This window comes from Ursus arctos, unplaced genomic scaffold (genome assembly GCF_023065955.2).
Source record: "Ursus arctos isolate Adak ecotype North America unplaced genomic scaffold, UrsArc2.0 scaffold_21, whole genome shotgun sequence".
Classification (NCBI taxonomy): Eukaryota; Metazoa; Chordata; class Mammalia; order Carnivora; family Ursidae; genus Ursus; species Ursus arctos.
The window spans coordinates 15,204,970-15,229,209 of NW_026622886.1; the positions used below are offsets into that span (position 1 = coordinate 15,204,970).

At 35.7% G+C, this 24,240-nt stretch overlaps 1 protein-coding gene across 5 annotated transcripts in view; it reads left to right on the forward strand.

Annotated features, from left to right (window-relative positions):
• The window catches only part of ANKS1B (ankyrin repeat and sterile alpha motif domain containing 1B), a 1,053,061-nt gene that overhangs the window by 458,064 nt on the left and 570,757 nt on the right, over positions 1-24,240 (forward strand). For all 5 annotated transcript variants that reach the window (XM_044384492.2, XM_044384493.2, XM_044384494.2 and 2 more), the window contains exon 12: positions 11,105-11,285. In XM_044384492.2, coding sequence (XP_044240427.1) covers positions 11,105-11,285 — 181 coding nt within the window. The remainder of the gene's footprint in view (positions 1-11,104; positions 11,286-24,240) is intronic.

Consider the following 24,240-nt stretch of genomic DNA (forward strand, 5'->3'; position numbering starts at 1 on the left):
ATTTTAAGTAGAGAAATGGTCTAAGAAAATTAATTTGTCTAATGAATAGCTTGCAACTAAAAATCTGCAGTATAATATGATGGAAAGGATAATAATACTCAGAAATGCATAAAGAAAAAAAATCACCCCTCAGTTATAATCATTAACAATTAGACTTGTTCCATACACATATATTAATTAAAAAAACATATAGTGTGTATATTACTTTGTAACTTATTTTTTCACCTAAAGAATATATTTTCAGACTTTTCTCATGATATGAAATATTCTCATATGATATAATTTTTAACACCTGCTTATGTGTCCATGATTGATTAATTCATTAAAATGTTTTAATCTTAGGAAGGAAATATTCTTTTCTTTGTTTATTTTCTTTGCCAGATATAGTAGTCTATAGTGTACGGTACCAATGATAGATAACTTTCTAAATCCCTTTCCTTCTTTAGGAAGCCTTGGATAGAAATTGTGAAAGATGGGAAATTTTCACTAAATTGAGAAATAAAAATGGGGAGAGACTCCATTGCAGCTAAGGATCTCTCATTCTCTGGTGTTTTTTCTGAGGTTGGTGGTTCAGAATCACAGGTTCTGAAGCCAAATTCATTGCCGTATTAGAAAATAGCTTAGGGGCACCTGGGTGGCACAGTGGTAAAGCGTCTGCCTTCGGCTCAGGGCGTGATCCCGGCGTTGTGGGATCGAGCCCCACATCAGGCTCCTCCGCTGTGAGCCTGCTTCTTCCTCTCCCACTCCCCCTGCTTGTGTTCCCTCTCTCGCTGGCTGTCTCTATCTCTGTCGAATAAATAAATAAAAAATCTTTAAAAAAAATAGCTTAAAAAGTTGTCTTTGAGTAAAATGTCAGCCCCAGAATCCGAGGCAAAAGAGAAGATATTATTAAAGTCACGTCACAGGAAACAATGTGGTCTTTAGTATAGCCCAGGATGTCCAATAAAGGGTTCAACTGACACCTGTTCTACCACCTTCTTGATGTTACCATATTTGACAACTTCCTCCAGGTCAGATCCATTACAAACATGTTGACTTTGGGGACTTGGAAGGCCATGCCAGTGGGTTTATTCAGGAATAGCAGAGATTTGAAATTTGGGGCATGCAAACTACAGAAAAACTATTAGCAAGTCTGGAGAACAAATGAGAGGAATGCTTTTCTTATAGAGGAAAGGGACAGTTGAGAGTGGCTCTTATAAGTAAAAAGTCTATTGGAGTAAACTGAGGGTTCTAAGTATAGTGGCTTTTCATTGGCTGAGTTGTGACTCTCTCATTGGCTAGGCCATTACTAGGGAAAGAGAAAACCTTTCTTCCTCCTGCTGAGATAGTAAAGTAGTATCAACTTGCAAGGTCTCTCTCTTCCTGTTGTTTCAGTAATTGAGGAAGAGTGGTAAGGTGTGAGAATTCCCTCTGTTGGCCTCCCATCTCCATTTTAAATGAGGTTTCCCTTTGTTAATTTTCACTATACATATAACAAAATAAGTGAATAAAATACAATAGTAAATAGTGAGAGAGTAACAAGCCATTTTCATTTATTTTCAGATAAAATAGAAAAAATACCTATAGAGAGAAATTTAAAAAATCAATAGATAATCTTAATTTACCATTATAAATTCATAGTTCTCAGTCTCAGTTGGGCCCTTCACACTACTCAGCAGACCTAAATGTCTCCAGGCAAATTGCAGGCAAACCTTCAAGAGACTTTTGAGTTCTACTCTTTCAGGTGCCCAATTTTCCTCCTAGATGGCATCACCCTCACTTCACAGAGAAATTGGAAGTCATCAATGAGGTATTACTTCAACATTTGCCAAAAACTTTGTAAAACCTTCCTGAACCCACCATATCTTATTAAAACAGAGGTATCCCTATATCTCTCTGAAACTAAAGTTTGCACATGTTTTCAAAATTATACCCCTTGTCTCCCCAGGAAACTTGCATTCTCAATTCCTCTTGGTTTCTGACTGTCTAACATCTCTCTTTTTATTACCTCTTCTCCATCAGCTGGAATCAATGCCATCAAAAAATGTCTCCTTTAGCCCTGGAGTTATACCAATTTTCTTCCATTTTACAAACTTCTGGTAAGAGGTACCCTCACTTACTCTGCGCCCCCCCCCCCCGCTTTTTTTGTCTTCTGAACAGACCAACCACCTTCTCATTTCTTATGTGTGCTGTCTCTGTTTTTTCCTGTTTCAGGATCATGGCATATTTATGATGTTCCCTCTGACTTGGACACTTCATTTCAACCCCATTTATCCTACTTTTACTTAGCTGATTTCTACACCTCCTTCAGGTAGCAGTTGAAATATCACTTCTTTTAAGTTTTCTTATACCCCAAGTTAGGTTAGATTCCCTCATTTTATGTCCTCCTAGCACCCTCTGCTTTGTCCTAGTATTTTTCACTTCTCCACTTCATGTCTGTCTTCTTCACAAGAATATGAAGTCCATGGGGGAAGGAACTGTGTCTGTCCTCTAGTGACTATTGATTAGTATTCTTTAACTTGGTAAGTGGAGATGACAAAACCAAGCATGAGCAACCCTACCAGAGAAATGATTTTCTGCTAATTCTTCTCTGTTTGGTAAGCCAGTACACCAGGGAACAAAGTTTTGTTTGGGTTCAAAATGTATCTAATGACTTGCTTCTTTCTCCAAAACTGCTATCTGGTGCCAGCTATTCAAACCCATAACAACTTCCTAATTTTCTGCTTTGATAAAGTCATCACAGAGGCTCCTGGATTTCCGAATGCTGTGCTTTCTAAAATTGTTTATCCACAATGGAGAAATAAAGATTATTTGGAGTGCACCTTCTCCTCTTTCTCCCCAGCACTATGGTTCATCATTGCCTTGAGACCTCATCCCTCCAAATCAGAGATGGATAGATGTTTAGAGAGGTTTTACCAAGGTCTCTGTCCCTTATCTCCCATCAGAGACTCCCCTGATAGCGCTCTGCTGAAGGCAGTCATTAAAGTTTTCAGGGCAGCTGTTTTAAATACTGGTGAAATAAATCCTTTTTTGCTGTATTTTCTTCCAAACCTGCTGATACCCCCTTGCCCTTCAACTCTTACCTCTTCAAATTATAATGTATTAGTGGGATCCTGTCACTGTCCTCTGCATTTAATTTGGTGATTCTGCCAGTTATTTGGAGAGCTGTGTTGTGACTTAACTCATCAATGCATTCTTTTGGTTAGGTTCTACTATCTTGCAGTAAAGGAAGAGAACAAATACTTATCAATTATTTACTCTGACATAGGCATTATCCTAGAGCTTCATTTACATTATCTCAATCCAGATAACAATTCTATAGAGCAGCTTATATTATCCTCATTTATAGATGCAAATACTGAACTGTAAATACTGGCACTAGGATTTGAATCCAGTTCTATCTTGTTCCAGATCCCATTCTGACTCATAAACACATGTCAACAAATTTTACTGTGCTATATTCATACAATTGAATACTACCCAGCATGAAAAGGAACAAGTTATTGATACACAAAACAGCTTGGATGAATCTAGAGAACTATGCTGAGAAGAGCCAATTTCAAAAGATTATATTTTGTATGATTCTATTTATCATATATCTGTTTACCTATATATAATTTTTGACATGACAAATTACAGAAATAAGAGAACAGATTAGTGGTTGACAAGAGTTAAGGAAGAAGTGGGGACAGGAGAGAAGTAGGTGTAGCTATAAAAGGGCAATGAATGATGACTAACATAATATAATAAAAAATCATTAAAAAAAAAAAAGGGCAATGAGGCAATGAGAAGGATCCCTGTGGGATGGAACTGTTGTTTCTTGGCTGCATCAACGTCAATATCCTGGTTGTGATGTTCTACTGTAGGTTTGTAAGATGTTATATCATTGGAGAAAACTATGAAAAGAGCACATGAGATTTCTCTGTACTATTTTTATAGCTGCATAAGAATCAATTATTTCCAAACAAAAAATGTAATTAAAAATATTAAGTTGTAAAAAAAAAAGTGATGTGCACCTTTATTTGTAAAAATTTCTGTCTTTCACCCACACAGTGATATGAGCTTCCTATTTTGGCTGCTCAGAACATATCCTCTATAATCCTTTGTATAATTACTTCCTGCTTCTCTTAAACTGAAACAAATCATTTAATTTTTTTTAGAAGAACCTAAATGTGGGAAATAAAGCTGGTCTTGTTTTTAATTCTACACACATTTGCATTTGACTTCAGCATCTTTGAAATATTAATGCATAAATATTTGAAATGCCTAATTTAAAAAACACTGTTTTCTAAGATAGTCATGAGTATTTTAATGCTGGGAGAAGTGTCTGTAAGAACAAACTTCATAGTTTGGAAGTCAAAGGCTCTCCAGTTCTTCAATATCTATGTTGAGTCCAGAACTACTTAACACTTTTATCAAATAAAACTATATGTAGTCTTTCCAGTTCACATTTGAATAACTTATATGAAGAAACTATTTCATATGGAGAAATATAGATTTTCCATTTTAAGAGCTTTATACTCATTCCTATGTATGCTAACTACTAGGAATATTCTAAGAGTTTTATAATTTTGTGTCTTTTAATACAAAATGAATATATGTTAATCCTTCAGCAAATATCTCCATATAAAAATGATATAAATTGAAGTGATAAAAACAAAATATAAAGATTTTTTTAAATTTCTGCCTCTCTTTTAATTAAACACCTAGTGACTGTAAGAGTTTAATATATAGCAGAATTAGATTCTATTCCTATTTTCCACTCACCTGAATTTTCTTCAATACTCTTTAAAATGATGATCGTTTAAAAAAAAAATCAATGCTGCCAATGGACTGAGAATAGGAAAATGCTCACTGATGTAAAGATGAGAAACTCAAGAGCTATTAGGCTCTTGGCTTCATCTGTAAATTTATGCTTCTTTTTGCTTTATCTGTAGTGTAATGCCCTAGGGGAAAGTGCAATCAATTTGAAATTTCATAGATTGTGTTTTAATTTCAGCTCTCCCACTTATGTGTGAGACTTCTCTAAATCTCAAGAACATTGTAAAATGGAAAGAGTAATAACTACTTTTAATACCAACATTATAGGCTTAAATGGGATAACAAATCTCAAGTTCCTAGAAGAGGGTCTACTCCTCTTAAGCACCTGATGTTTACTCACACCCACTTTAACTTCCATGTAGTGGTCATACTTTTTTTTCTGTATATGTTTGGCCATAACTGTACAGTAAAAGGATGGTATTTTGCTTACTCGAAGATAGGAGTTTTACATCTTTAGAATAAGTCTTAATCACATTAACTATTATATTCATGAAAAAAAAGTTGTTCCTCATTTAAAAGTTTTTTTCCTTTCATTGAAAAGAAAAAAATAGAAATTGTTCTCAATTTGTATGATATCTGTAATAAAAAGTTTAATAATTTCTACCCCTACCGAATTGTCATCTGGACTCCCTCAGATCCTTTATACTGTTTTAAAAGTGATCAAGGCACAGAAGTATGAGAATTCTAACTCAAGAAGGTGAACTGATCCCAACTTTTTACATTCTTTCCCTCTGTACATACAATTAAAATTGTAAAATAAATATAAAAATAAGTATAAATCCATAGCAGTGATGAACAGTGAATGGTACTATGAGAAACATTTGGAAACTTCTGAAAGATAAAGACTAATGGCATTGGATTTAGACATTAGAGATTAATTTAGTGATTAGTCAGGGCAACTAAAGAACCTCAGCATCTTATACATGGAGAAATTGACTTTGTTTTCCTACAAGATGGTAATAACTCTCTCAGTAAGGGGAAGAGTCTGCTGAAGCTCCTACTGTGAGAACTGGAGCAGGAGAAAGAAATGGGGCAGTGTCCTAGGTAATAAAAAATGGTTGACCAAGAACACCAGACATTTGAGGAAAACGAACAATTAAAAAGAGAGGAACCAAAATCAATGAACAAAGTAAATGACCTTTGAGAAAACAGAATTAATGACAGACAAACATTGTAATCAATATCCTTAAATTTGAGAGGTTATTGAACTCATAACATTAAGAACAAATTATTGTTAAAATGGAATACTTGGAAAACAAGAAAAGTTATTGAAAATTAAAAATACGATCATTATGCCTGAAGTCATGATAAAATGACTAAAAGTTTTGTGCCTTATCTTATTTGTTCACTGATACATCTTCAGAGCCTAGAACAGTGGCTGACACATGGCTGATGCTCAGTAGTATATTTTTAACAAATTAATGAAAGTGCTTTAGAATATCAAATTGTAGAATACTCCCAGAATATAAAACAAGGAGGATCAAAGAGATCCAGTGTCTGTTAACTAGGAATTAAGAAAGTATGGTATTAGCATAGGAATAGACAAGTAGATCAACAGGAACATAGTTCGGTCCAAAAATGTAAATCCAGTTTATATTTGGAAATTTAGTGTATGATAAAGGTGACATTTCACATTTGTGAGGGAATGATGGTATTGGGTAGTAGGCTATTATTTGGGGAAAAAATGCTTAGAACTAAATTTTTCACCATATACACAAAATATTCCAGGTGGATTAAAGTTCTAAAAGAAAATACTACTGATCTAGCTTCCCATTTTTATCACCCATCTCATTTTCATTTTAAAAACTATTTAAGAAAGCATCTGATTTTATTACCACTGGCTTGACAAGACTGCTTCATATTGATATAATTTATCAATGGGCTAGTATCTGGAAAGTCTGTCATTTCCACATATTTCTACTGATGTCACTAGCTAATTTTCTGACATTCAGCTGTCTTTGGGAACTCATTTTGAAGGCTGCTTTTGCTTGCAGATTTAATATCACCCTGACTTTTGCTAGTACTACTTTTTCTTTGTACTGACACCAGAGCATCCCTTTAGTCCTATTTGACATTTTACTAGGAGGTTGATGAGGTCCCTTCATAATTAAGTTAATTCAAATGATTTAAAATCCACTTAAACCTAAGTAACTGGATTTTTAAAATGTCCAGTAGTTTAAATAACTTGAAAGTAATAGAAGAAGAAACATAAAAGTGGATATTTGAAACTTAGATTCCAGTCAAGAGAGTATTTGGAAGTAAATGTACATGTTACCTAAATCTCATCCCAGTCAGGAATTATGTGTTCTCATTTTATTCATATGTGAATCATATCTAACTGGTTTGCAGAAATACCATGAAATTTTTTGAGCTGTATCAGAATATGTTATATTTCATTTACATCATAACAGAACATAAAGATAATTCATAGAATAATAGGTTCTGATTGATTAAGAGAAACCACAATAGGTGTAGGAAATGCATGCCATCCTATACATTATACCAGTAAATTTACACATTAGTCCCTTTTAGGGACTAACATGTCACTGGCTTCATGGATGTGGGAACCAGGGCAGTCTCATTAGGCCCCACACAAAGAAGGACCCCATGCTTTGGGTTTAATGCATGAGAACAGCCATAGATAATAAATAAATGAATGGACATAGCTGTGTCCCAATAAAACTTTATCTTCAGAAACAAGAGGCAGCTCAGATTTGGGCCACTGATATGACCACAGGCCATAGTTTGCAAATCCCTTTCTTAAAGCATGACTAACATATAATGATTCTCATTCTTCGTCATCTCAGATACTGAGAGGTTTGGGCAATAACTCCCCCATCAACATTCCTGTCTAATAATAAAGAGTTCTGAAGAAGCAAATAAGAATGAGGTTAGATGATCACTGATCCATGGTTTCCTCTGTTTGGAATTTCTATTAGCCTGTCCCCTTTCTCCTGTTATTTTATTTGAAGCCATGTTTCAGTGAGATCATAGCACTCTGCTCAAAGAAAGAAAGGGAAATATCACATAGATTTGCATAACCATGTATTTGTTAAGCAGTCTATACTCAATCCCAGTAGCATATGAGCATACATCTTGTATACTTCTGGTATAGAAATGCATACATTTCTGTTCTTTACCAAAACAAACAAACAAAAAAACTTATCTTCTGACATCTACCCAAGCAGAAATCTGTGAGTCACCTTAAACTCCTTCCTTAAAATCAACCTTCACATCCAATCAGATGCCAAGACCTAAAGAGCTAACAGTATTGACATCTCCTAAAAACATCTATCTCCAACTCTGTTGCCACTGCTTACCTCAGGACCTCACTGTGTCTTGGTTAGTGTTCTTTAACATCTTCCTAATTGGTCTCCCTTCCTTTAATCCAGCCTTGACCAATTCATTCTCTAAACTGCTAAAATTAGTTTACTAAAATGTACATCCAACCATAAAATCCTCTTGCTTGGAAATCATTCTGGGGTTCCTTAAAATATTCAGGTTAAAGACAAACTCCTTAACATGGCATTAGAATCTTTTATGAGTTGGACCCTGCAACTTGTAATATCTCATGGCTTGAAACCACCACTCCCTCACATTCTCTGTGTTACAGCCGTTATGAACTATTTCTCCCCATCCTCTTTTGTCTGCTTACCATCTCTGCTTCACTGAGATTCAACTCAGCCATCAATCACCTGCTTGTGGAAGACTTTCCTGATTCCCTCCCTAAAGTAGAGGCTCACCTTTTATATTTTGTGCCTCCACTTATCATAGCCCTTATGACTGTATAATACTGCACTAATGCATAATCCTTGGATTGCTTGTTTCTTCCTCATGCACCACCCCTTCTTCCACTTTAAGTCTATAATAACCTAGAGAACAAGGACAGTGTCTTTATTATTCTTATTCCTATCACACTGCTTACCAAGGTACCTGCAATTTAGTATACACTAAGCAAATATTTTTAGAATGAATCAATACAACAAAAAATAGCTTGTTTGCTTTCATGATTGCATAATAAATTGTGATTTCAATTAGAGCTTTGGGTAGTCAAGTTCAGAAACACGTGTTTAAAAAACAGAAGTAGGGGCACTTGGGTGGCTCAGTTGGTTAATGTCTGCCTTCCGCTTGGGTCATGATCCCAGGGTCCTGGGATCAAACCCAGCATCAGGCTCCCTGCTCAGTGCGGAGTCTGCTTCTCCCTCTCTCTCTGCCCCTCCCCCCACTTATGCTCTAACTCTCTCTCTCTTTCTCTCCTCTGTCTCTCAAATAAATAAATAAAATCTTAAAAAAAAGAAACAGAAGTAAATGAGGGTTACAGAAGGGAGGAGAGATGAGGGGATGTGGTAACTGGATGATGGGTATTAAGGAGGGCATGTATTGTGATGAGCACTGGGTGTTATATGCAACTAATGAATCATTGAACACTAAATCAAAAACTAATGATGTACTGTATGTTGGCTAACTGAACATAATAAACAAATTAAATTAAAAATTAAAAAAGTAAAATTAAACAACAAAAATGTATCTTCAAGACTAAACTCTAAGCACAAAGAAATTACTTTAGGTCTAGTGAACTTTTTCTAATTTCCATTTATTTATAACTTTTTCTTTACCTTCACATCCAACTTACTAAAAGAATTGTTCATAAAAAAAAAAAAAGAAACAGAAGTAAAGGAGTCATATGTATCAGTTGGCTTGATCTTTATAAAGTTTATGAGAAGAAATATTACACAAATTTGGTCCATTGCTTATATATGAAATAAAACTAAATCATAACATAATAAAATAAAACAAAATGAAGATGATGGACATACCTGTATTTCCATTGGAGCTAGTGTCATAGTTCATGCCTTTTAATTACTGTTATATCATCTAGTAGAAAGAACATGAATGTGAAATTGAGACTCATTAGCCCCAAGGACAGACATTTGATGAGAAATTAAACCTGACATTGCATCCCAATCTTCCATACTTCAAAATCGACTGAGTCCTACGTGGGTACTAAGTTGAATTCTATGTCATAATAATAAATGACTTGATTATATAGCAATGCTTCTAAACCTCTTTCATAAAAATACTATAATAGTGAAATAATAAAGCATAGTGTGATAATTTGCATCCTTTATATAAAAAAATAAAATAGATACATTTTCATTGTTGTTGTATATTTTGAATTATAGACTAAATGATATCTACATAAAAAAACATGATGAGCTAGAAGAGAGAGGGTAACCTGAATATTTTACAGGAAAATAATCTATGGAGTACAGTGGTTAAATTAACAAGTATTTGAGGGCAGTGAAAATGTTAGTAAACCAAAAGTTTATTGTACTTTGGGGATAGTAAAGTATGGTAAAATTATTGTAAAGAAATTGCAGTCACTCTCTTGTTAATTATTATAGGAAATTGTTAATATTTCAGTAATATGAGTAAAAATTAGAAGTAAGAAAACTTGGATTGATTCTTGGAAAATGCAGACAAATCTGAGAGCCAAAAGACTGTAGTTTTAAAGGACAGTGTTAGAAGCTCTGCTAGTCAGGAAGAAAAGTGTATATAATTAAAACTATGGGGGAAAAAAAAAACCCGTAAAACTTCTATAGGGAACAATCCATTACTGGTGAAGGATATAGATTATATCTGCTATTGCTCCATGATTTTAACTTTTATGTTTAAATTGACTTTTCTTGCTCTTTGGGGATTAATTAAAATCCTTAAAAAGGAAATCAAAGTTCACAACAAATACCATGTAGATTCTTAAGTCCTGGGAAATGTTCTATATAACTTTACTTAATTCTGATTATCAAATTTCAGCATATGGTACTTGGGGGCAATATCTAATGCTATCAATTTCTTGGACTATATAGAGAACAAAAAAAGAGAACTGCCTTAATTATGCTTCAATATTGTAAGAGCTCTTTTATTATTAGATTCTATATCCTCAGCAAATGCCATATGCTTAATAAATGTTAGTTAAATGAAAGGTGACTTAGAATTGCAACTTTCCAAATTGATTATTAAGATAAATTCTGTGTACTGTATTTGTATAGTCTTCTCAGGAAATCTAACAAAAAGTCTAAGTTATTTTATCCAGTATGTCAAAATATTTTTTCAATAAATAATTTTTCATTATTTAATTCATCAAGGGATTATTTAGTACCTTGCTGTAAAGCATAATATATTTTAAGTATAAAAACCAGATAGATTAACTGATAAAATCATCACTTGTATTAAATCAGTTGGGAGATTGGGCTGAAGATGAACATGATCATATTAATACTCTCATCCCGCTCATTTATTTTAGCCTAAACAACGAACATCTATTGTGTCTTCTCTGGATTTTCATCGAATGAATCACAACCAAGAATATTTCGAAATCAACACATCTGCAGGGTGTGCAAGCTTTACTTCCAGCCCTCCTGTTAGTCCACCCACCTCTTCTGTGGGAACCACAGAAGTCAAGAACGAGGAAACTGGCCATACAGGTAAAGCAGTTCACTTTATGCAGCTATATTTTTGAACTTTTAAACCTAAAGCCTTAATGAGATAGAGATATTAAGAGGAGTCTTCATATAAATTGTACTGTTTTTTGTTCACCTATATGTATAGCAATGTAGGACATTATAATTTTTGCCAGCGTCTTTTTGAGCACATTAATGGCCTTTCAGGTATTAGGTATTAAAGATGATGATTCAATGCTATTATGGTAGTGAAATAACCAGAGACCTGGAAATGCTCTTCTTCCACTGCTGTCTACCCCTCTCCACACAGTGGTATCAACTCATCAGTATACAACTTTATTAATAGCTGCTTTGAGGCTACAAAACCTGTATCAACCTGCTAAGAGTGAGTTGGATGGTACGGCCTAAGTGGGCTTTAAATCTACTCAAACCAGGGGCGCCTGGGTGGCTCAGTCGTTAACCATCTGCTTTCGGCTCAGGGTGTGATCCTGGAGTCCTGGGATCGAGTTCCGCATCTGGCTCCTCGGCTGGGAGCCTGCTTCTTACTCTCCTACTCCCCCTGCTTGTGTTCCCTCTCTCAGCGGCTGTATCTATCTCTGTCAAATAAATAAATAAAATCTTAAAAAAAAAATCTACTCAAACCAAGGTGAACTTGGAGAGGAGAGGTGTAAGGAAATAGTACTGGGTGTAAGGGAAAGATTAAGGAAAGTAACCACACCCACTAGTAACACACACCTGGTTCCACCCAATCAGATTTGCAATATTTCCTTTCTTTGGGGGCAAGAAGTTAATAACTGGTAAGGCCTAAGGACAGAAATATGAGAAGTGGGACCTAAAGAATCTCTTCCCTTTATAGTAAAGTAAGTGAACTATTCTACCACTTTCCTTTAAAAAGATATTTTAAAATCCACTAGATATGATTAATATGACTTTTAGAATCAGAAGGTATCATTTATGAGTATTCCATGTAACCTTTGTTCAAAATGAGTGTGTGTATGACTATACAAATGTATGCACCGAACTTAAGTCCTTTACTCTGACTGTACTTTTAAGAACACTGATACTAACATTCCAAAAATATAGCAAGAAAATTATTTTCCCCTAGGAAAACTAAGATTTTAAAAATAATGATTAATGGAAGTGATGACATTGATAAATTCTATGGAAGCTATTATCTAACCTTTTCATGGCAACCAGAGTGATGTTTTTAAAATGCAAATCAAGGCATGTCATTATCATGCTTAAAATAATCAGTGGATCCTCACAACGATGAATAAAATCCAACTCCTCACTATGGCCAGTGAAGCTCAGGATAGCCTAGCTCTGACCAGCTCTTTTTTTTTTTTTTTTAAGATTTTATTTATTTATTTGAGAGAGAGAGTAAGCACAAGTAGGGGGCACAGCAGGCAGAGAGAGGGAGAAGCAGGCTCCCTGTTGAGCAGGGAGCCCAATCTGGGACTCGATCCTGGGATCCTGAGATCCCATGACCTGAGCCAAAGGCAGATGCTTAACTGACTGAGCCACCCAGGCATCCCTCTGGTCAGCTCTTTAACCTAAACTTGAACAAACTCATCCTGGCCCACACTGGCCTTCTTTTCTAGGCGTTCTAGTCCTGGGGCTCTTATACTTTGGTTCCTACTGCCTGGAATCTGAGGGTCTTCAAATTTTTATGTGGCTGAGTGTCATTTGGGTTTTGATGCAAATACACTTTCTCATAGAGGCCTGCCCAGATCACCTTATCTTGAGTAAGGCCCTCAATATGATGACAATTATAATAATAAAGATGCAAAAAGAACAATCATAAATATTACTAACCAATACGTTTTAAACAAAAACTTTAACACTATACATCATAGACTGTTTTAGGCATTTTATGTATATTAACTCATTTAAATCTCATAACTGATATATGAATTAGATGTTATGACAAATATTATCTATTATTTGTAGACAAGGAAACACAGAAAGAGAATGAACCATGTTTCAACATTGCTTTTGTCACTTCTGTCAAATTATCCTGTTTTCCTTTTTCCATATCCTTATTTATTATGTAAAATTACACTGTTCACTTGTTTCCTTGTTTATTATCTTCTCTCCTCTTTCTAGAACTGTAGGGTAGAATGGATGGATCCCTGACAGTTTGTAGGCACTGAAATCAGGCTACCTAAGTTTGTTTACTAACTATGGGACTAACCTTCTTACCAGCTAGCTGAGACTTAACCTCTTTATGCTATTGTTTTCTTAGCTATAGAATTAAACTAACAATTAATTAATTACATTAACTTACCCTATAGAGTGGTAATGCATATAAAGTAATTAGCACTGTGTCTGGAACATACTGCTCAATAAATGTTAGTAACTGTTAGTAGTAGTCATTATGATATTCATGAAGCCTAGCACTAGTTCATTGAGTATGACCATTTATTGTATGTCAGCCATACACCAGATTTAGTAGGACAGGAAGGATGGGATATGATTTGTGAATAAAAATGGTGTATGAACCCCAGAAAAGTTCTGCATATATAATTATTACTCAATTAATACTTATTTGAATGAGTAGCTCCATTTAAAATTTAAAATTCTAAAATTTAAAATTCTAAAATGGGAGGAATGACAAATACTCTGATACTTGCTTTAAGAAAATCTCAGCTTTATTTTAGTTAGTACACTAAGTGACTTTTTGGGTGATTAATTTTTGAATTTTTTCAACTGTCCTTTGTAGGTAGGTAGAAATTTTATTTATTTATATAAAACTTAAAAGTAAAAGAAAGAATGGGTCTAGTCCCAAATCTCTGACCACTAGATGAAGAGGATAAAAACACACATATTTTACTGCTGTCTGGACTTTAGTGGTACCATCCAAAATGTGCGAAGAAATTGTAGTTTGCCACACATCCCAAAATTGGTATTTTCAGATCTGACCTTTGAACAAAACCAAAATCTAACCTTTTAATGATTGAAATGGTTTCAAACAGCATGTCACTATGGTTTCCTAATGTAATATGTCACCTCCATGTTACATCAAAAATTTTGGAATAGATTGATATTTACTAATAGTGTGGAAGGACAATGCTGATTTGTTTTATATTAAAAACTAAAACTTTTAATTTATAAACAAAACTTTTAAGGTAGGTATTTATCAACTTGAAAAGTAGCATTCATTATCTTATACATAGACGATTTATTATACTTTGTATTTAAAAACTTGAGCATATGAGACTCCTGGGTGGCTCAGTCACTTAAGCGACTAACTCTTAATTTTGACTCAGGTCATGATCTCAGGGTCATGAGATTGAGCCTTGTGTAGGGCTTTGTGCTGGGCATGGAGCCTGCTTAAGATTCTCTCTCTCTCTCTCCCTCTCCCTCTGTCCTCCCCCCACCTCTCTAAAGATAATAAATAAATAAATAAATAAATAAATAAATAATGAAAACCTGCACATACAGACACTACCACATGGTTTACATTGAAAGAGCATGAATTCCAGAGTTAGTTCTATCACTGATTTGCTGTATATTTTTCATCAAATCACTTATCTTCTCTGATTTCCAATATGTTCCTCTGAAAAAGGGAAATAATATCTACTCTTTGAGTACTTGTAGCAATAAAGGAGCTTATTTATATGAATACATTTTGTAGACTAGGGAAACTAATTCTTCTTTAATATTATCATCATTATTGTTTAATATTATTACTTTTCTTATTTACTGTTATTATTTAAAATCTACAGTAATCTTAAGGTGGAATTAGCCTAGATATGTACATTGGTCTGGACTTATAGGTAGCTGACCTTTTCTTAAATTAAAAATATAATCTAAATTATTAGATAAATCTACAGTTAATTTATAAACGATTACATACACAAAAGAATCTTGACAAAATGTTATTTATAGAACAAAGACTAAATACTCTCACAAATGAATTATATACTATAAAACACTTTGAACAAGTGACCCAATGAATTTATTATAACAGAGACATTTCAAAAGTAGCCTGAATATAAAGCTTCCTACTTATAAGGCACTGTCTTATATATTCCAAGTATCAATTCATGCCCAAGTATCAATTTATGAATCATCAAAAAAGTTGTTAAAGTGAAAGATATGTGGAGTTAGACACACTACAGAATGATATGACTAGATTAGCATTTAACTAGAAAGATCACTCTAGTATTAAAATGTAATAGATAGATTTGAGATGAGGTAAAATTGGAGGTGGGGAAAAACAATGTCATCAGCAATGGAAAGATGTAAATGGATTTGAGAGATACAAGGAAATAATCAACAAGTTATGATAACGGTTTGGATGTATGATGGTAAAGGGGAAAAGTTCAAGGAAGCCTCTAAAGTTTCTGGTTTAAGCAGATTCATCAAATCAGACTGCCATACCCTAAAATATGAAATATTTATAAGTAAGAAGGGTATGTGGATAGATCGTGTAGGAACTTATAGGCCATTATAAGGACTTTGGCTTTTACTCAGAGTGAAATGAGGAGTAAATTCAGGTCTTTGAGAAGAAGAGTGACCTATCTAACTTCTATTTATGAGGATTACCTATTGAGTTGTGAATGGATTGAAGAAAGGGAACAGAGTGGAAGCATGAAGGCCAGTTAGGAGGTTATTATAGTATTGCAGTAAGATGAGAGGTGAAAGGAGCTCAGATCAAAGGTGAAACAGTGGAGGTATAGAGAAATGGATGGATATTAGACATATTTTTAAGGTAGATCCAATAGGATTTCATGGTGGAGTGGATGTAATGTATGAGAAAAAAAGAAATAAGGAAAATTGCAAGATTTTTGTTCTGAACAACTGTCAGAATGAATTTACTATGATCTGACATGTGAGAGGTTGTCCGAAAAGCAGGTTTGGTGAACAGGGTGAAATACCAGGAGTTCGTTTTAAGTCTGAGAAGCCTACTTGAATAGATGTGTTGAGTAGCAGCTGAAGATCCAGTGAAGATACAAATGTGAACATCATCACTATATAGATGATATGGAGAGTAGACAGAGGACCAAAAACTGAGCTCAATGAAAGAGGGGATAAAAGGCAATACCAGTAAAGGAGATTGAGAAGGAATAACCTGTTAGGTAAGAGAAAAGCTTTTGGTGATTGTTGTGTTCTGAATTCAGATGAAGAAAGTTATTAAGAGGGAAAGAGTGATCAACTCTGTCAAATGTAGCTAACAAGTTGAGTAGGATGATGTGAGGACTGAGTCAGAACTGACTAGTGGATTTAACAATGTGGAGGTTACTGCTGACCTTGACAAGAGCAATTTGGTTGAAATGGAAGGGGCAAAAGCCCAACATAGTGGGTTTAAGAGAGAATGGGAGGAGAGGACTTAAAACAAATATAAACTACCTTTTCAAGAAATTTCTTCCAAGGAGAATTATAAAATTGTGATAAAGAAGGAGAAAGAGAGAATGGGTTCTATTAATTAAGAGGAGAGATTGGCATTAGACAGGATCATGGGAAACAGGCAAGAATGATGTTTCCAGGCTGGGTACAAATTCTGGAAAGGGATCCATGTGGTGAGAATCTGAGGAGTATTCTGATAATTTCTATTTTCTCTATTAAGGAGAAAGCAGCAGCATCAGTTGAGATGAAGGAGGGAAGAGGAGATGTGGAGGTGGAGGAAAGAGAAGAAGGAATGAGAGTTGTTTAGGAGAAAGAGACAGTGAATGGAAAAGGGAGATATGATGTAATCATCTGGCAGAATTAAGAGCCCATTCGAGGTTCATGTTCATGAACTTAAAGTTGGATTAGCCAATGTCGTTCTGTTTTTCTCCAGCTCCATAGTTTTCAGAGTTGAATTTTACATTGTGTTTTTGTCAAGTGGGTTTATTGAAGAGCAAGGAAATATGAACACAAGAGAATGAGAGTTATGTTTGACATAAAATTCAAGATGGAGAATTAGGAAAAAGAGGACAATGGAACAAGTAATAGTGAAAAATCAAAAGGATCATTGGATTGGAGATTCTAGTCAGGTCAAAGAATTGCTGAAGTCAAAGTACTAAAGAAGTGGGGTGGAATGATAAGAGATGGTTTGGAAAGAAAGATGCACAAGAAACCAGGAACAACTATAATTGTTGGTAATAACAGAGTCTTAGAACTATGAAGGTGAGCAGCTGAGTTAGCTTCTCCCTCCACAAAATAGCCTTACATACTGTGGTTAAATCAGTGCAAATTTTTAGAAGAAATATTCGATATAAAGAACCATGTATATTTCTACATTGATCTCCATTCATATTTAAATTAGTCTTTCCATTTATTTAACAAATTAGGAAATAGGTGAATTTTACCTAAGTTCATCTCTTCTGTACTTTGTCCCACCCTTCCCTGAGATGCTAAGACCTCTTTTGTTGTCCCCTGGCTGCCTAAGGCCCCCTGAGAGTGGTGATCCATGGAGGGTCACTCCTTCAGGAAACTTGTTTTCCTCTTGACCACCATGCAATTCTTTCTTATATGAAACTTTTGAATGACCGGAGAGCCCATCTGATAAGGTATTTCAGTCTTTGGGGTACCCCTAATGGTTGCCAGTGTGTTCTTTTTGCTCAGGTAAGCAGGCTTTTTTAAGATAGAGGCAGTGAGAGGTGATAGAATTCTGCATCTTTTTTTTCCCTTTTCTTTAGTGAGAAAAATAGAGAGCACGAGCAAGGGGAAGGGGCAAAGGAAGAGGGAGAGAGGGAGACTCTTAAGCAGGCTCCACGCCAAACATGGAGTCCCATGCAGGGCTGGATCTCACAACCTTGAGGTCATGACCTGAGCCAAAATGAAGAATCAGATGCTTAACTGACTCAGCCACCCAGGGACCCCTAGAATTTTGCATCTATTTTTTTTTTAAGATTTATGTATTTGTTATATATAGAGAGAGAGCACGAGCAGGAGGGGCAGAGGAAAAGTGAGAGAGAATCTCAAGCAGACTCCATGCTGAGCATAGAGTCCGATGTGGGGCTTGGTCTTATGACCCTGAGATCACGACCTGAGCTGAAACCAAGAGTTGGCCACTTAATTGACTGCACCACCCAGGCATCCCTTCTAAATCTATTTTAAAAGTAGAGCCACCGTATTTTTTTGGATGGATTGGACATAGAATGCAAGAAAATGAAAGAGACCAAATGTGTAACTCAAGGATTTTGGGCCCTTCTGACCATTGGAAGAATGAAGTTTATATTAATTGAGATGAAGAAGCTCAGTTTAGGACATTTAAATTTGAAACACTATTGGATATCCAAGTAGATAGGCCAAGTAAATAATCGAGACAGTGAGGTAAGGCAGGGTGGGAGGAAGCTACATAATAATTTTATTTTTATCAAAAGTAAAGGATATCACTTTTAAAAGATTGAGAAACTGTGCCTTAGCCAAAAACAGTGACCTGTGAGATCTGAATTCCTCAATGAAGATACCCTGGGCAGGTATGTTGTGAATTACTGGGGAAAAGGAAGCTGAGAATCACCAGTTGTAAAGATGCTTTCACTTTATGAAAAGTTGTATCCTGAAAGCTCTACATATGAAGAATTTTGTGGGCTAGCCCCTTTGGGGTCTTGCTAGAGAAATTAGCTACCTTGGTAATTAACGATCTCCAGTTTTGTTAGTAGTTTCAAAACATCACCTCCTGCTAAAGAAAACTGATGGGAGGGAGGATATCTAAAAAGAGTAAGGTGGAAAAGTGCTTCTTCCCAAGTGGAAGAAATAACAAATACAAAAGCTTCTAAGTGCTTAACAGCATAGGATGCTTTTCTGCAAGGGAGAAGAAACATTAGAGGAGCACTAAAATTAGAACAGAGAGGGTGGCATGGACCTTTCACGCTGCTTGGGGATTGCCAGAAAGACAAACAAAGGCCTTCCTTTTAATTAGTTCACACAGACTGAAAATAGTCCTCCTGAAGCTGAGACAATGTTTTTCCAGCAGCCACGGAACCTGCGTAGCTGAGTGGGTCTTTGGACTCTAGTTGGCATGAAGACCAAAGCCAGGCTGCTGAGGTGATCATTAAGCTTCATGCTGAGATTTAGGGTGAGCAGATACAGAGAAAGTTAATGGCTAGTAAGAACGATGTGTACTTATATCTTCAAGGTTTATTTTCTTTAAAATATGCATTAAACAAATTATCTGAAGTATTGATTGTTAAATGCAGTACTTTCAATAGACCATGATTTTAGGTAGCCAAAAGGAAAGCTTTTTATCTCAAATATTATATATATGTAATAACACAAATATATTCTTTTTTAAAGTTATTTTATTTATTTGGAGGGGGAAGGGCAAAGGAAGAGGGAGAGAGAGAAACACAAGCAGACTCCATGCTGAATGTGGAGACTGATGCGGGGCTTGATCTCACCACCCTGAGATCAGATCTGAGCTGAAAGCAAGAGTCAGGTGCTCAACTGACTGTGGCACTGAGGTCCTCCTGTAATTGCAAAAATATATTCTTATCAGTTCTTGATAAATCATAAAATGCCTCTTCTATATTTTCTCTTTTCCTATTTCCCCTTTGGTGTCTCATGACTTTTCTCCACCGCCTTTCTGCACATATTGCACATTACATAGAAGGCAAGATATAGGTTAGTAGATGCTTGATGAAAAAAAGAAAATATTGACTACTTTTTAGTACTTAAAAATATGTAAATATCTTACATATTAGATAGATGTTGGGGTAATATGGCTTAGTGCAAACAATCACGTGAGAACTTATTATTCTCAGTGAAATTCGTTGAAATAAGACTGTTGGTTTATTTGGGCAACATAAAATAGATATATTTACTCAGAATATGGCTGTGAGACTATCTGAATGACTGATCTCATGCAGGGGTCTACAGCTTTTCCAGGAAGAGCTGGGATCTGAGAGACAAAGCGGAATTAACTAGGCCAAGGTGGGGTGGGAAGATTATATTCCAAAGGAGGACTAGAGTATTGAAGAAAAAAATTTTCTGTGGTAGAAATTAACAAGAAACTACAGGTTCCAGAGAAAGGGGAGAAAGGGCAGGAGCTGTGTCCATAGAGGAAGTAAAAGGCCAATCATGCAGGTATGAACACTGTAAATTGTGTTCAGGATTTTGGTCTTTATCCTAAGACCAAAAGAGATGTAGGAGCAATGACAAGTTGCTGACAGGCTGGTAAACAAGGAGAAATGATCTAATTTGCATTTTATTGTCTGATGGCTCCTATCTTTTCTATGAACTAGAAACGAAGTCATCCTTGGTGAGGGAACAATGAGGGCAAAGACCACGAAGAGCAGAGAAAGTTTAAATTATCTTTTTGTCCAAATTCCTAACAAATGGTTGGTATGTGGGCTCTGAGAGCAACATAGGAGGGATAGAAGGGTGTGGGTATCCCTCCCATTGTACCTACAGTTTGTGGGTGATATATTTAAGTCAAGATCATTACCACCAGGTCCAGCTCATTTTGGCTGCTCACCTCAGCTCAGCTCTCACGGGTCAGGTGGACCCACTATTCAGCCACGTCTGCCATCTGTTCACTCTGGCCTTTGTTGCAGTCACCTCTCTCTTTGCCGAGCTGCCCCACGGCAGCCTACTTGACTTTCAGCCCAGATGCCTCTGAGGCCCCCTTTTGGAGGCCACAGAAACCTCTGGGCCTCATTCAATAAGGGCAATAAGGAGGGCTCAGAAAAATTTATCAAGACTTTGCCAGTTCATACCATGCAGAACTACCAAGTTTACCCAGAAGTGGCCATGCCCAGAATATAGATGGGATTTGGAGCCTACGTCCCTCTTTCCTTATGTTCTCCCAATACCTATTATATTATAGGCTTTCCAGATAAAGCTTGGAAAGAAAAGTTTAGGACACACATGTAGAACTATTTTTCTATATTCCCTATCTCATTCAGCCTTTTCCTTCTTAAAATTTTTGAGGCTTGTATGTCCTTCCTCTTCTGGGCATTAAGTCTCCAGTCCAGACCTGGAGGAAGAGAGGTTCCCAATGAACAAAATTTAAGAATGGAAATATATCAGTATCTTCTTTGAAAAATACTATCCCTATTACCTTGAGCCAGTACCACTAAATGAAAAACACATGAATGTAACACATGCTTAATTAATGTAGCTCATAAATGCTTAATAACCATGACCATTATTATTATTTGTATTGTTGTTATTATTGTAGGTTTAGGCAACAAACAGAGCCCAAACTCTAAGAATTCAGTATAAATACAGAGCAGCCAGGTGCTAGGAATCCAGCCAGGCAATCAGAATCTTAAATCCACAGTTGCTTGGAACTGGCAGGTCAATCTACTGATGAGCAGAGTTGGAATTTCTGTTTGTTCTGTTTACATGTTCTGGGCTGTGAGGGCAGCAAAAGCTGGAGTTGTGTTACTGCTGGGGAAAGCCAGACTTCTACAAGTGATAATCTATCCAAAATTATAGCAAAAGCAAGAGAGCAGCTGTTCCAGAGAGTTTTTGTGTTGAAAATCTTTTTTTAAAATTAATCTTTTATTAACTCAATTTTCTCTTGCTTTTACCTTCTGTTAATTTGTGTGAAAATACAACTGCTTTGTTAGCAGAATTTTCTTTGTGATTCAGATTCAGTGCTGCATATATCTTCTCTTTAATTATCTTGTCTAGTTTGTTTGATAGATTTTCTCTACCAGACTGTTTATATTTCTTGAAAAATCTCCCTGCTATCAGTTATATGTGTGTGATATACATATGTATGATCATTATAATTAAATATAATATGGTAGAAGAATAGGTAACTGTAAATTCTTTTTTAATGGAGGGAAAAACTTCTTTCCAGGTCTGTGCTATGGACAAATCCCCTCTCTACCTTCAGTTGAAAACCATTTCCAAACTGTTAGAACTTTTTTGAATTCACATCTTCTATCTCTACAATCTTCTTTGGGAGAATATTTTTCCCTTTTTTTTCTCTACACCTTGTCTATTTTGGAATGGTGCCCTGTGTGGGGTCTACCTGGGCGCTAGCCTTTTAAAATGCAGGCTTCTTTTTTTATGAGTCATGATGTAAGTGAGCAAGCCCAAGGTGGAACTTGTTTCATATATTCTCCCAGGTAACTTCTTACCTACTTGCTGGACCAGTTGTTCCCTACCTGGTGCTAGGCTCTAATAATTTCAACTTTTCTACTTGACTCATGGTATCTGTTATTAGGCAGAATTGTAAGATGACCCCATGATTCCTGCCCCTTTTTGAGTATGTATGCAGCCCTGGCCAACACGTGGATTGTAGCCTGCTGAGACACTTCCCAGAAGACTGATTAGGATGTGATCAGACTCCTGACTCATATAAACTGTGAGATAATAGATGCATGTTGTTGTAAGCCACTGTTTTTTGCGATTTGTTATACAGAGGCAGAAAATGAATACAATGTCTAATGTTTCCATGATTTGGGAAAAAAGGAGACTGTCTCCATCTTCTCTGACCCCAAAGGAACCTCCCTGATCAGCACTCATCCTTTGCTCTCATTAAGATTATAGACATGGTTGAGAGTGAAAATTTTCTCTTTTGAAAACTGTCTCTTTTACTCCACATCCCCAAGCCCAGCTCAGTTAATGCACTTATGCATTATCTGTAATACCATTTCCCCCCAAAATAATAGTTTTTATTTTAATAAATAAAATTTACTAAGTTGTAAAGCTAAAGCTCTAAAACTTTCTTACAACATAAGCCAGAGGGTGGGAGACTATATTAGGGATCATATGAACCTGAAGTTCTTAAATTATTGATGTTTCCTCCAGATTTAGCTTTTCTTAAAGTTAGCAGAGTTAATTTTTTAAGCATATATCTGATCATGCCACTTTGTTGCTTAAGAACATTTTATATATTGTCACTGTAAAAGAATGTCCAAATGCCTTAGCATGTCCAACAAAGTCCTTGATAACCTGGCTCTAATTTTCTCTTTATTTACCTCTACCCAAATATACCATGCAGTCCTAAGTACATTGTTCTTAAAGCTCATGGTCCTTGATGCATAGAATACTCTTCTGTCACTTTGGCATGCCTTCCCATCTAATTTGCCCGGTAAACTTTAACTCTTTTGAGGAATTTGGCTAAGGGTGACCTCCTTTATGAAGCTTTGTCCAACAATTCTTTCCAACGATTCTTTCATCCATGTGCCTCCCTAACACTATTCACACACCTCTGCTATTAGATATTTTATACAGAAGTATTTGTTTAAATGTCTGGGGGTTCCCTAAATGCAGGGATCAAGTTGCAAATAAGATGTATGCATCTCCAGTACCTAGCATAGTGACTGGCTATGGTGAATGATTGAACAACTGAATATTTGCTTTGTTGGAGTTCTACTACCTACTATGTACCTTATTTCTATCTACATAATAAGACTAGACCAGCTTTTCTTTGAACTACTTTGCTTTCTTCTGAGCCACGGAGCCCATCTTTCACTGGTTATTTTATAAAATGCCTCCGAGAGAAATATCATTTTTAATGTAAATTTTTGTTACATAATTGATCTGATTTCACAGATGAAAAGATAGCCGTTATTTACATTGAGAGGCTATTCAGTTTTCTTATATAATTATAAAGTAGTTGACCCAGCATTGCCAAAATCATTAATATCACTCTAGAAAGCAATGTATCTGACCATGTGCACTAATTTATAATTTCCTTCACCTTTTTATTTTAGTAGACCAATGTCCAAGGCTTCATTTTAAAAATAACAGTAGTAACTTTAGTGATCCCTCTTCTTTCACAATGTCAAAGCCAGGCATAGCGTGACTTTCTTTTTTCCCTTTCCCAGAACTGATTTTTTTCTTCACCACTGCTTGTTCTAGTTTCTTCATTAGCCATGTGTGAGGTTGAGAATATTGCATTAGGACCTGGAGGATTGAGAATTAGAACTTTCAACATATTAGTGATGATCAGAATCCAATGTACAGAGTGAACACCTCTGACAGAATTTTAACCTCTGGCAAGCAGTTCACAAGAACTCTCATTTGTGTGTGCATACAGGTTTTCCATAGCATAGTTCTTCTTACTTAGAAAAACTAATATAGTGGA